At 50.8% G+C, this 10,145-nt stretch overlaps 3 protein-coding genes across 6 annotated transcripts; 2 read left to right on the top strand and 1 right to left on the bottom strand.

The window, feature by feature from the left end:
* Positions 1 to 249: 249 nt before the first annotated feature.
* Positions 250 to 5,695, top strand: LOC111078195 (beta-glucuronidase). Of its 4 annotated transcripts, none has more exons than XM_022372755.2 (9): positions 250 to 538; positions 3,087 to 3,490; positions 3,553 to 3,865; positions 3,928 to 4,465; positions 4,536 to 4,679; positions 4,736 to 4,820; positions 4,881 to 5,057; positions 5,119 to 5,257; positions 5,322 to 5,695. In XM_022372755.2, exons 1-9 carry the CDS (start codon positions 535 to 537, stop codon positions 5,498 to 5,500), a joined length of 1,983 nt encoding a protein of 660 aa, XP_022228447.2. In that variant the 5' UTR covers positions 250 to 534; the 3' UTR covers positions 5,501 to 5,695. The 4 variants fall into 4 exon arrangements, with proteins under 4 accessions (XP_022228447.2, XP_022228448.2, XP_022228446.2 ...); XM_022372756.2 differs by lacking the exon at positions 250 to 538 and adding an exon at positions 2,031 to 2,066; XM_022372754.2 differs by lacking the exon at positions 250 to 538 and adding an exon at positions 2,134 to 2,212.
* An 86-nt stretch (positions 5,696 to 5,781) lies between these two features.
* Positions 5,782 to 8,402, top strand: LOC111078196 (beta-glucuronidase). Its single transcript, XM_041591798.1, has 5 exons — positions 5,782 to 7,052; positions 7,111 to 7,427; positions 7,480 to 7,750; positions 7,804 to 7,942; positions 8,010 to 8,402. The coding sequence occupies exons 1-5, from the start codon at positions 5,892 to 5,894 to the stop codon at positions 8,201 to 8,203; spliced, it is 2,082 nt and encodes a 693-aa protein (XP_041447732.1). The 5' UTR covers positions 5,782 to 5,891; the 3' UTR covers positions 8,204 to 8,402.
* LOC111078197 (zinc finger HIT domain-containing protein 3) lies at positions 8,330 to 9,657 on the bottom strand. The gene is made up of 4 exons (XM_022372760.2): positions 9,324 to 9,657; positions 8,944 to 9,229; positions 8,713 to 8,885; positions 8,330 to 8,657 (listed from the first exon to the last, which is right to left on the bottom strand). Exons 2-4 carry the CDS (start codon positions 9,006 to 9,008, stop codon positions 8,455 to 8,457), a joined length of 441 nt encoding a protein of 146 aa, XP_022228452.1. The 5' UTR covers positions 9,009 to 9,229; positions 9,324 to 9,657; the 3' UTR covers positions 8,330 to 8,454.
* Between the last annotated feature and the right edge of the window lie 488 nt (positions 9,658 to 10,145).

Below are 10,145 nucleotides of genomic sequence, written 5' to 3'. Positions count from 1 at the left end.
TTACTTTTTTTACCAGGGCTGCAACGCCGTGAAACAGCCGCAATCATCGAAATTCAAATGTACCATTGCACAGTGGAAGCACAGCTGTTGCACGGTAAATAGAAACTTTAGAAAGTTAATTAACACCCACTGTTCAGCAGACTCAAATAGCCCGTCCTGCCCAAAGATCAACAGTGCAGCACATTCAAGTAGCTCCCCTCAGCAGAGAGCTCAGTTGGCTAGCGAGCGACCGCTGGGGTTGTTGCAGTCGTCTCCATCGCGTTGTCGTTTCTGCTGTGGCGCGAGTGTGGCGGGCTTCGTTTCGTGACTTGCTTTGGTGGCTCTGTGCTAGTCTCCGTGTTAAATTAATTACATGCAGAACGCTTCAGCCTATTATTAATAGCAGCGAGATGACTAAAAGCGTCTAAAAAGTCGAGTTTGATCTTAGCGGAAAGTGTTCCTAAGTGCACAAAACTCCTGCGTCCATATACATAGCCCCAGAGAAAACACTTTGCAGCAGCACATCACGATCCTGATCCGACCAGCTGACTGAAAATGGGTAAACTATTCCATTAATATTTGCAGCCATTTACTTTGGCTGACATTTTCACTTTCTTGTGCGCTCTTTCATTGATTCTTTCGCTTGGGTTGGGGCTGGGGCTGGGGCTGGGTCAGCTGCATCTGCTCTGGGGTGGGTGCGGGTGCGGCCGGGCCTTGAAAGTGAAAGCAGCATGAAGGAAAATGTGCTCATTAGCACACTCCTGCCTTGATACCCTAACCCTAGTTCCGTTGGAGTCTACAGAAGAGATAAGTGATCGGATCCTAGGCGGAAACGTGGGGCTGATAAAGTTCCCACTTTATTGTATTTCTAAGAAAGAGGAGGTCAGAGATGTGATAGCCTTTCTGGCATCGGGGTGTACAAACAGTAAGATGATTAATGAGCCCGAGCAACCACCCAATTCAATGTGATTCCCAGTACAAGGAGCCCCTGTGTTTACGCATCGATGAAATGGGATTTGCCATAGATTAGAAAAAAAAGGGGCTTCAGGGTGAATAAATTGAGAGTTTCTATTTGGAGCAAGAAGTTCCACATTTCGCTCCCAATTAAGACTAATTAATCTCCAGTCCATGTCCACGACAGAAACACTTAATTGAAAATTAACTCCGCCCCTGCTACTGCTCCTTGAGGTGCCCTTCCACCCTCCCACCATAGCTTCTAGCAATGGCACCCTAGGAGTTGCTTTCACTCGTTTTCTAGCCGTTGACCCCAAATGAGGCAGCACAGTGGCTTCTGGATTTGGGACGCAGTAGTTTATCGGCTGGGCGGTTGGGGTTGGGGCAGGGCTTAATTAGGGGCACATTCATTGCACTGAGGCCCGTTGGCTTTGGCTTTAGCGGTGCTTTGGCGGTGCGTGCGTGTTCTAAGCTGGAGCTTCCGCCCATGCGCCCAAACCCCCAACATCCACAGCCGGCAAAGACGCAGGCCGAGACGACCTTTGTGTGCCCCAAAGAGAAACTGAAACAGAGCCGGGCAGCACAGTCCACAATTACCTTGCCTAATGACATCCGCTCGGACGGACGCGGACGGGCTGCCACAGATCCGCATAAAACTGGCGCACGGTGCTCCCTGTCTGGTTCAGGCCCGGGTCACCGTCACCGGCAGACAACTGCCGATAATTCCCATTCAGTAGCCACTGGCCCATCGGCGCATCAGCAGCAGCAGCAGTCCAGTCAGTCGCCTGTGCCTGTGCCCTGTGGCCATCATGTATCTCAAGATCCGCCTCAAGTGTCGCAAATATGAAATTTGGGGTAAGCTCGCCACATTCTGGCTGACTTTGATACCCCCCACCCGTCGTTATGCAAATATCGCGCGTAACGGTACGCCTGCTGTGCCTTTTGGCATTTAAATTGGGAACTCGCACTCCCCCGCTGCACCCACTGAAGTCGGAGCCACGGCCAGAGCCAGAGCCAGAACTAGAACCCAAAACCAGAACCAGGCCGCTTTAAAAGCGGGCAGCCGCAACAAGTGCACTCTCAGTCAGTTGAGGCCGCAAAGCAGAGGGAGTCGCACCCGGAGTCCGAAATGTGTAAGCCAATCCCAACCGTTATCGACCGTTGCATTTACAGCACAGGAATCCATGCAAATGCTGTCAAAATCCCTTGAGACATTCACATCCTTCTCCAATGTTGGGAATAACGCCGACCCTATTGTGGAAGATATCAATTCAAATGGGTAAGAGGCCCAACGTCTAATCTGACCAGCGAACGTGCACTCTAGCGATAGGGTAGATAAATATAAATAGAGGAAGTGCTGCACAGTGTGCCTCCGACGGCCGAACGTGAGAGAGGCAAAGTTCAGCTTGCCGCGCTCCGTCCCATAAATATTATGGGCTTGTGGAGATTTCTGAAATGTTGGTGCCTCGATATTCGTTGTGTCGCGATGCCAAACGTGTTTTATTAGCAAAACAAAGTGCAAAGCAATGCGTTCATTAAATTAACATTAATGAATCGAAACAAAACCGAATCTAAACAGAATCGCTCGCTCTCATCTATCTGCCTGATGACACACACATCAGCGAGGGCGAGAGAGAGCGCGAGAATGATTTTAGTAACAGCTGTTTTGGCCAGGTGCTTCACATCTCTCTCGTACTCTCTGGCGCTCTTGCCTTGGCATTGTTTGGCATTTGTTCCACCTTTTGTCCTGATCGTTTTTGTCTGTTGCATTGTTGCATGCAAATGTTAACCCACAATAATGTAGAATATACAATTTCATTTCCGTTTCCTTTTGATGCGCTGTGTATCGTTCCGTTCCGTTTCGCACACCGACTTTGAGAAATAACAATAACAAATCGTTTCAACGTGAGTATGGATACCGTTACAACTGAGATTGACATTGGACATCTTTGACCCTAAAATAATTCTGAAACGTTCTCCCTCCGCCGACCTCGTGCCCAACGATTTCAGTCATGTATTCCGGCTTATCAACAAGTGGAAACTACTGATAGCCGCTTTTATCAATTTATCTATAAAAAATATTCTCCCAGCGCTCTCTCACATACCATACGTACCTACTCCTCTCTGAGTATTGCATTTGCTTGTCTTTGCAGCTCTCTGGTTATTCTCGTTCGTCTCTGGACTGTATTTGCTGCACTTCTCCATAGCTCTGATTCTGATCAACAAGGAAGTGCCGCAGTCGCGTGGAATGCTTTATCCCCGGGAGTCCGAGACGAGGGAGGTGCGTTCGCTGGACGGAATCTGGAACTTTGTGCGCTCCGACCAGGCGAACCCAACGCAGGGTGTGCGGGAAGAGTGGTACAGCAAGGACCTGAGCAAGAGCAGACCCACCATACCGATGCCCGTGCCCGCCTCCTACAATGATATAACCACCGACAATCTGCGCGACCACGTGGGCACTGTGTGGTACGACCGCAAGTTCTTTGCCCCACGCTCCTGGGCCGTGGATCAGCGGGTCTGGCTGAGGTTCGGCAGCGTCCACTACGAGGCGTATGTGGTAAGCACCAGATCGGGTAATCAACATCAACAAGTCACCTAAAAGATGTCTCTTTCTTGCAGTGGGTGAACGGCCAGAAGGTGGTCAAGCACGAGATCGGGCACTTGCCGTTCGAGGCGGAGGTCACGCATCTGCTGAAATACGGCGCAGAGAACCGCATCACGGTGATGTGCGACAACGCTTTAATACAGACTACTGTGCCACAGGGTAGGATCACCGAGCTACCAAACGACGACGGCATGACGATAGTCCAGAGCTACACGTTCGACTTTTTCAACTATGCCGGAATCCATCGTTCGGTCCACCTGTACACCACGCCCAAGACGTTCATAGAGGAGGTAGTGGTAACTACGAATCTGTCGAAGGACAATGTCGGTAAGCTAAAGTGGAAATGCTCCTGTCAGCCACTCCTTACCTCGACTTAATTCGCTTCCTAGGGGGAGAGGTCCTCTACAGCGTCAAATTTAATGGAAGCGCCGTCAACGAAGCAGACAATGCCCTGTACGTGCGAGCCCAACTGTACGACCGGGAGGGCAAGTTGGTGGCCAATGGCACTTCGGATGCACAGCTAAGTGGGAATCTGCAGGTGGACAATGTGAACCCCTGGTGGCCGTACCTGATGCACCCGGAACCAGGATATCTCTACCAGCTGGAGGTGAAGCTACACGCCTCCAACGATGAGCTACTCGACGTCTACCGCCTGAAGGTGGGCGTGCGCACCCTAAGCTGGAGCAACGCCACATTCCAGATCAACGGCAGGCCCGTCTACTTCCGCGGCTTCGGCCGCCACGAGGATGCCGATGTGCGAGGCAAGGGCCTGGACAATGCCCTTATGGTGCGGGACTTCAACCTGCTGAAGTGGATCGGGGCCAACGCGTACCGCACCTCGCACTATCCCTATTCTGAGGAGTCGATGCAGTTTGCGGACGAGCACGGGATCATGATTGTTGACGAGTGTCCCAGCGTCGACGCGGAGTGAGTCTGCTGTGGATTTCTCTGCAGGTGCAGAATTAATTAATTAATTGTGAATTCTCTCCCCTTTCAGAAACTACAACCAGGAGTTGCTGGGCAAACACAAGTCGTCGGTGGAGCAGCTAATCCACCGAGATCGCAACCATCCCAGCGTGGTCATGTGGTCTATAGCTAATGAGCCTCGCACCCGTGAAATGAATGCGGATTCGTATTTCCAGTGGGTGAATTACTGGGTGCTCTCCGCCTGTTTTTTTTAATAGCATTTCTTCACAGACTTGTGGCTAACCTTACGCGGTCCCTCGACAAGACACGGCCAATCACGGCAGCCATTGCCACTCCATGGACCGATGACAAGGCGGTATGTATAAGGCTCTCCGGAGTCTTGCTAGTTCCGTTTAACCGTATCATTCCTTTGCAGGGCCGCTTTTTGGACATCATTAGCTTCAATCGCTACAATGCGTGGTACTCCAACACAGGTCGACTGGACATGGTCACAAAGAAGGTGGTTGAGGAGGCCGTCGCATGGAACAAACAGTACAACAAACCCGTAATCATGGCCGAGTACGGAGCCGATACACTGGAAGGACTGCACCTGGTATGGTTGTGAGGAATGTCCCCTGGCACTCTTTCTCTTCATTTCCCTGTTCCTCCTGCAGCTCCCGGCTTACGTATGGTCAGAGGAGTTTCAATCGGAGGTCTTCGCGCGCCACTTCAAGGCCTTCGATATCCTGCGGAAGAAGGGCTGGTTCATCGGAGAGTTTGTGTGGAATTTTGCCGACTTCAAAACGGCCCAGAGTAGGTGTCATCGTGTCCTCCTCCATACTGCATTATGATTAAAGCTCTTTATATATCCGTTCAGGCTACACCCGCGTAGGAGGCAACAAGAAGGGAGTCTTCACGCGTGCCCGACAACCGAAAGCTTCGGCTCACCTGCTGCGGAAGCGATACTTTGCCCTTGCCCGGGAGCTGGACGATTCCAGCTTCCCGGAAGACCTTTTCACCTACATCGCCGACATGGGCAAGGTGGAGAATACGTAGTATTCGGACACATGGCTACTGTAAATATGTCTTTATGCGTGTGATCCTTGATCTGCCATCGCCATAGTTGCATTTTCCATTCCGTTACATTGCCCTGTACAATCCTAAATGTATAGCTTTAGTGCATTGTATTTTTTATATGTACTGATAAGCTAAACTAAATTTTAAATAAAGTGCATTATTTATTAACAGCTATCGGTTGCTCACTATCGATGGAAACCTATGTCACCCCTAGCCGGCTTTGCCATATGGTTGGTGGTTGGTGGTTGGTACGGTCTTATCAAAATAAACAATTGTGGGCGGGGGTGGGAAAGAGTACCGGAAGAGTATTTGCGATTATAAATTGAAACAAAGGCAGTTTTTGCAGCTGCCAGCTGAATAAAATTTCAAAATGCGAGCTGGAGCTTGCTCATGGATGTGGCTCCTATCGAGCCTTGTCCTTCGCCTGGTGGTCGCTGGCCACGGAGAAAACAACAAACACGATAAAACGGAGCAGCACACAGTGTTTTTGCACGACAATTGGACTACGCCAGTCCCAACTACAGGACTGCTGTATCCACGCGAATCGGAGACGCGGGATGTGCGCAGCCTGGACGGGATGTGGCGCCTGCTTATGAGCCAACCGAGTGACCCTCTCCAGGGTGTTCGAGAGAAGTGGTACGAGGACAGTCTGCAGAAGACTGGCCTGGAGATCATTCCGATGCCAGTCCCGGCCTCCTACAACGACATAACCACGGACAACCTGCGCGACCACGTCGGCACCGTCTGGTACGAGCGAACCTTCTTCGTGCCCCGCGACTGGACGGAAAATCGACGCACCTGGCTGCGTTTCGGCAGCGTCCACTATGCGGCGGTCGTGTGGATCAACGGGCGCAATGCCATGCGCCACAGCATCGGGCATCTGCCCTTTGAGGCGGAGATCAGCAACCTTCTGAACTTTGGCGGCGAGAACCGGATCACGGTCATGTGCGACAACCGCCTGACCAATCGCAGCGTTCCACAGGGGCAGGTAACCACCGTCAATACGGACAACGGCCAGACACCTATCCAGAGCTACACCTTCGACTTCTTTAACTACGCTGGTATCCACCGCTCCGTCCAGCTTTACACCACGCCACTCGTCCACATTAGCGATATCGCGATCAGCACGCAGCTATCCTCCGATCAAGTGGGACGCATTGACTACCGCATCTGGTTACATGGCGCCACGGAAGATTCCACAATGCAGCCAACGCATGTTCTCGTTCAGCTGCGGGACAGGGATGGAGTCGTAGCGGCTCAGCAGGTCAACCGCGCTCTCTACAATGGAACTCTCCTGGTACCGGGTGCGAAACCGTGGTGGCCGTACTTGATGCACCCGGAACCAGGACATCTCTACAGCCTGGAGTTCGAACTATTCATGTCCAGCTACGAGGGCGATGATGGGGAAGAGCTCCTAGATGCCTACAGACTGCCCGTGGGTATCCGCACCCTTAGCTGGACGAACACGAGCCTGCTCCTAAATGGGAAACCTCTCTACCTTCGAGGATTTGGCCGGCACGAGGATTCCGATGTGAGTCAGACGTTAGCCTATGTGCATCTATCCGCTCATTCGAATTCCCATTTTGCAGATTCGGGGCAAGGGCCTGGACAATGCACTTCTCGCCCGCGACTTTAACTTGATAAAGTGGATCGGGGCCAACGCGTACCGCACCTCGCACTACCCGTACTCTGAAGAGTCAATGCAGTTCGCGGACGAGCACGGAATCATGATTGTCGACGAATGTTCCGCTGTCAACATAGACATCTTTGAGCCAGAACTGCTGAGCAACCACATGACTGCGCTGGAGCAGCTCATCCACAGGGATCGCAACCACGCTAGTGTCATCGCCTGGTCGGTGGCCAACGAGCCGCGCTCCTTCAAGATGGGGGCCCTCAGCTACTTTCAGTGAGTTGCATCGCCTTTGTAGCGCAGGGCTAATCGCTATCTGTCCACACAGGGCCCTGGTAAATTACACGAGGAGCATAGCCCAGGGGCGGCCTCTAACGGCAGCCATCAATGCCAGCCCCGATCCGCCCAAACAGTGCCACCTGGCCGCATTGCTCGACATCGTCGGCTTCAACCGATACAACGCATGGTACCAGAACTCTGGACGCACGGACATGATCGTCAATCTGCTGACAGAGGAGGCGCAGCGCTGGCACCAGAACTTCGGGAAGCCCGTGATCCTCTTCGAGTACGGCGCTGATACCATGGAGGGCCTGCACTCAGTAAGAAAATTGCTCTACAACGATTTGGATATGCTCTGATTGATCGTTTACAGCTCCCAGCCTACATCTGGTCCGAGGACTATCAGGTGGCACTCTTCTCCCAGCACTTTAAGGCATTTGACAAGCTGCGAAAACAAAACTGGTTCATCGGGGAATTTGTGTGGAATTTTGCCGACTTCAAGACGGCCCAAAGTGTGTGCCATAGGAGCCTATTCCAAAGAATATCAAGATCTCTTATGATTTCCCATTTCACTTTCAGCCGTCACCCGCGTGGGGGGCAATAAGAAGGGCGTCTTCACCCGCTCCCGACAGCCCAAGGAGGTGGCCCAAATACTGCGCTGGCGCTACTTTGCCCTCGCCAATGAGCTGGACTGGGTCCCCCTGCCCAAGCATTTGAGTGTGTACATTTCCAGCCTAGTCAATCGGAACGAGCACGAGCGCACTGAGCTGTAGCGCACAATATTCAAGGAACAAAGAAAGCTTTAACTTGGCCAACAATTGCCCAACTGATTTAAAACTAATTGCAATATAGATAGGTCTAATCTAAGTACATCCCTCTGGACTGTATCTACATAGATCTCGTGTCCATGCCTTCATGGCATGTGTCATGTTTATAGCCAAACTTATCCACAAATATACCGACGTATTAATATACATTTAAATAAAGACTTATTAGTTTATCACAAGCGATCTCACTGCGAATTTTAAGAGCATAGTTTGTATTCGTCGCGCTCGGCTTGGGACATGGGCTCCACGATCTGCATGCAAGCGTCAGCGAATTCGAGGAAGAGCGGCTCCTGCATGGCCGCTGTCATGGCCAACTGGATGTTGTGTGCAACATCAATCTGTTTGAGAAGATCCCGTAGGTGCGGATTGCGGAGTAGCTGGCGCAGTGGTTCGCAGGTATCTGGGCCAAGGAGAATGTTAGTGGAAATTGTAGTCTAATACGTTTAGGGACTCACTTAGCTCCTGCAGCTTCTCTGGCGGCACAGTGTCATCGCTGGGGAACGGGGCGTGCAGCGTGGGTTCTTCATCGATAATCTTTTGTGAGTCTTCTTTCTTCGAAGCCGCTGCTTGCTGAGCTGCCGTGCATTCCACAGAGTCCTTGTGGACCTTGTAGCACTTAACTGAACAACTGTGGACAGATGGGTGATCAGACTACATAGCTACAGAGAGAGATGGGATTGACTTACTAGGGAGCCATACACTTGTTGCATTTGTATTTTCTTGGGGCTTCCGCACAAATTGCACATTCCATTCTGCAGCTGGGGGCTTTTTCGAATTTTTGGTATTGTATTATATGAAATTTGCAACCTTATATTTCTCAGACTGACGGTATTGGAATATAAAAATCAACAAACAAAAACAAAATCCAACATGTTCGCGCAAGTTCAGATAATTTAGAGATGGTGAATTCTAGTAAAGATGGTACTGGTTCGACTAAATTCAGACAATATATCGCAGTTAAAAATATCGTCCCTATCGATATAGTCCATTACAAGAAAAAATTATTGGGAAATCGTTTTTGCGGTCACAATGGTCGTTAAATTTAAAATTAAAATTTTCAAAATACCTCTTGCGGCTTGCCTGCTGCCGCTCCACCACTTCTTTCTCTTCCTCTTCCTCTGGCTCTTCCCCTTCATCAGCTTTCTCCTCTTCCTGGATCTGTGAGCCTTGTGGCTCCTCATGAATGTTGCCATCTTTCAGTTGGGGCCTTCTTTTTGGTTTTGGGCGCCGTTTTTTCGCCGGTACAGTAAGTAAAAGTTGACAGCGAAAAACACGATAAAACGCGATAAGACACGGATAATATCGGCTGGTCGCATAGTAATTTTGTATTTTAATCAAACGAACAAATTAATTAATGTGTGTGTGTATGTTGTAATGTGTTTGACGTTTAAATTTAGATTAAAAGCCAACGTGTTTTTTTGCGCGAGGCTGCCGCCTATCGGATTCTGACAGAAGCTCGCTTTCGAATTGTCATTCGACAAAAGTTGAAATGTTTGAAACGGACTAACGGCATGGTTCCAAAAAAGAGCGAAAAGCTTTTCCTGCCTTCTTGGATTGTGTTTCCGTTCCTTCCGCTGTGGGGCGGCCGAGAAGACGTAGGCCCGTCCCATGCCCAATCCCTCCTGGCATGTTTGCTTTAGTCAGACTCATTTATGGGCAATCCAAGGCACGTCATCTTTCGTGCCGTTCCTGAGCAAACAAACGAGTGGCTTATCACGGCCGGTCGGACCCAGTGAGGGGTGTACCGGGGATGGGTGTGCCGGAGAGCCATGAAATGCTGGGGATGGCCGGGGTCTCCCAATCATCAAAGCAATGCGCAGTTTCGGGCCACCTGGCGAATTAACGGAGGAATCGACAACACGCTGCGGCGGCGGGGCAGGAACAGCGG

Source organism: Drosophila obscura, unplaced genomic scaffold (assembly GCF_018151105.1).
Source record: "Drosophila obscura isolate BZ-5 IFL unplaced genomic scaffold, ASM1815110v1 contig_151, whole genome shotgun sequence".
Lineage (NCBI taxonomy): Eukaryota > Metazoa > Arthropoda > Insecta > Diptera > Drosophilidae > Drosophila > Drosophila obscura.
Note: the sequence above shows the minus strand (reverse complement) of the source record. Positions and strands in the feature narration are given on the sequence as shown.

What these genes read in the sequence shown, in the direction of transcription:
- LOC111078195 (XM_022372754.2), top strand. Translation starts at nt 2,164, where the DNA reads ATGTTGGGAATAACGCCGACCCTATTGTGGAAGATATCAATTCAAATG. An exon ending in GAAGATATCAATTCAAATGG is followed by an intron (nt 2,213 to 3,086) that starts GTAAGAGGCCCA and finishes TTGTCTTTGCAG; the next exon opens with CTCTCTGGTTATTCTCGTTC. An exon ending in CACTGGAAGGACTGCACCTG is followed by an intron (nt 5,058 to 5,118) that starts GTATGGTTGTGA and finishes TTCCTCCTGCAG; the next exon opens with CTCCCGGCTTACGTATGGTC.
- LOC111078196 (XM_041591798.1), top strand. Translation starts at nt 5,892, where the DNA reads ATGCGAGCTGGAGCTTGCTCATGGATGTGGCTCCTATCGAGCCTTGTC. An exon ending in GCCGGCACGAGGATTCCGAT is followed by an intron (nt 7,053 to 7,110) that starts GTGAGTCAGACG and finishes CCCATTTTGCAG; the next exon opens with ATTCGGGGCAAGGGCCTGGA. An exon ending in CGACTTCAAGACGGCCCAAA is followed by an intron (nt 7,943 to 8,009) that starts GTGTGTGCCATA and finishes TTTCACTTTCAG; the next exon opens with CCGTCACCCGCGTGGGGGGC.
- LOC111078197 (XM_022372760.2), bottom strand. Translation starts at nt 9,008, where the DNA reads ATGGAATGTGCAATTTGTGCGGAAGCCCCAAGAAAATACAAATGCAAC. An exon ending in AACAAGTGTATGGCTCCCTA is followed by an intron (nt 8,886 to 8,943) that starts GTAAGTCAATCC and finishes ATCTGTCCACAG; the next exon opens with TTGTTCAGTTAAGTGCTACA. An exon ending in AGAGAAGCTGCAGGAGCTAA is followed by an intron (nt 8,658 to 8,712) that starts GTGAGTCCCTAA and finishes TCCTTGGCCCAG; the next exon opens with ATACCTGCGAACCACTGCGC.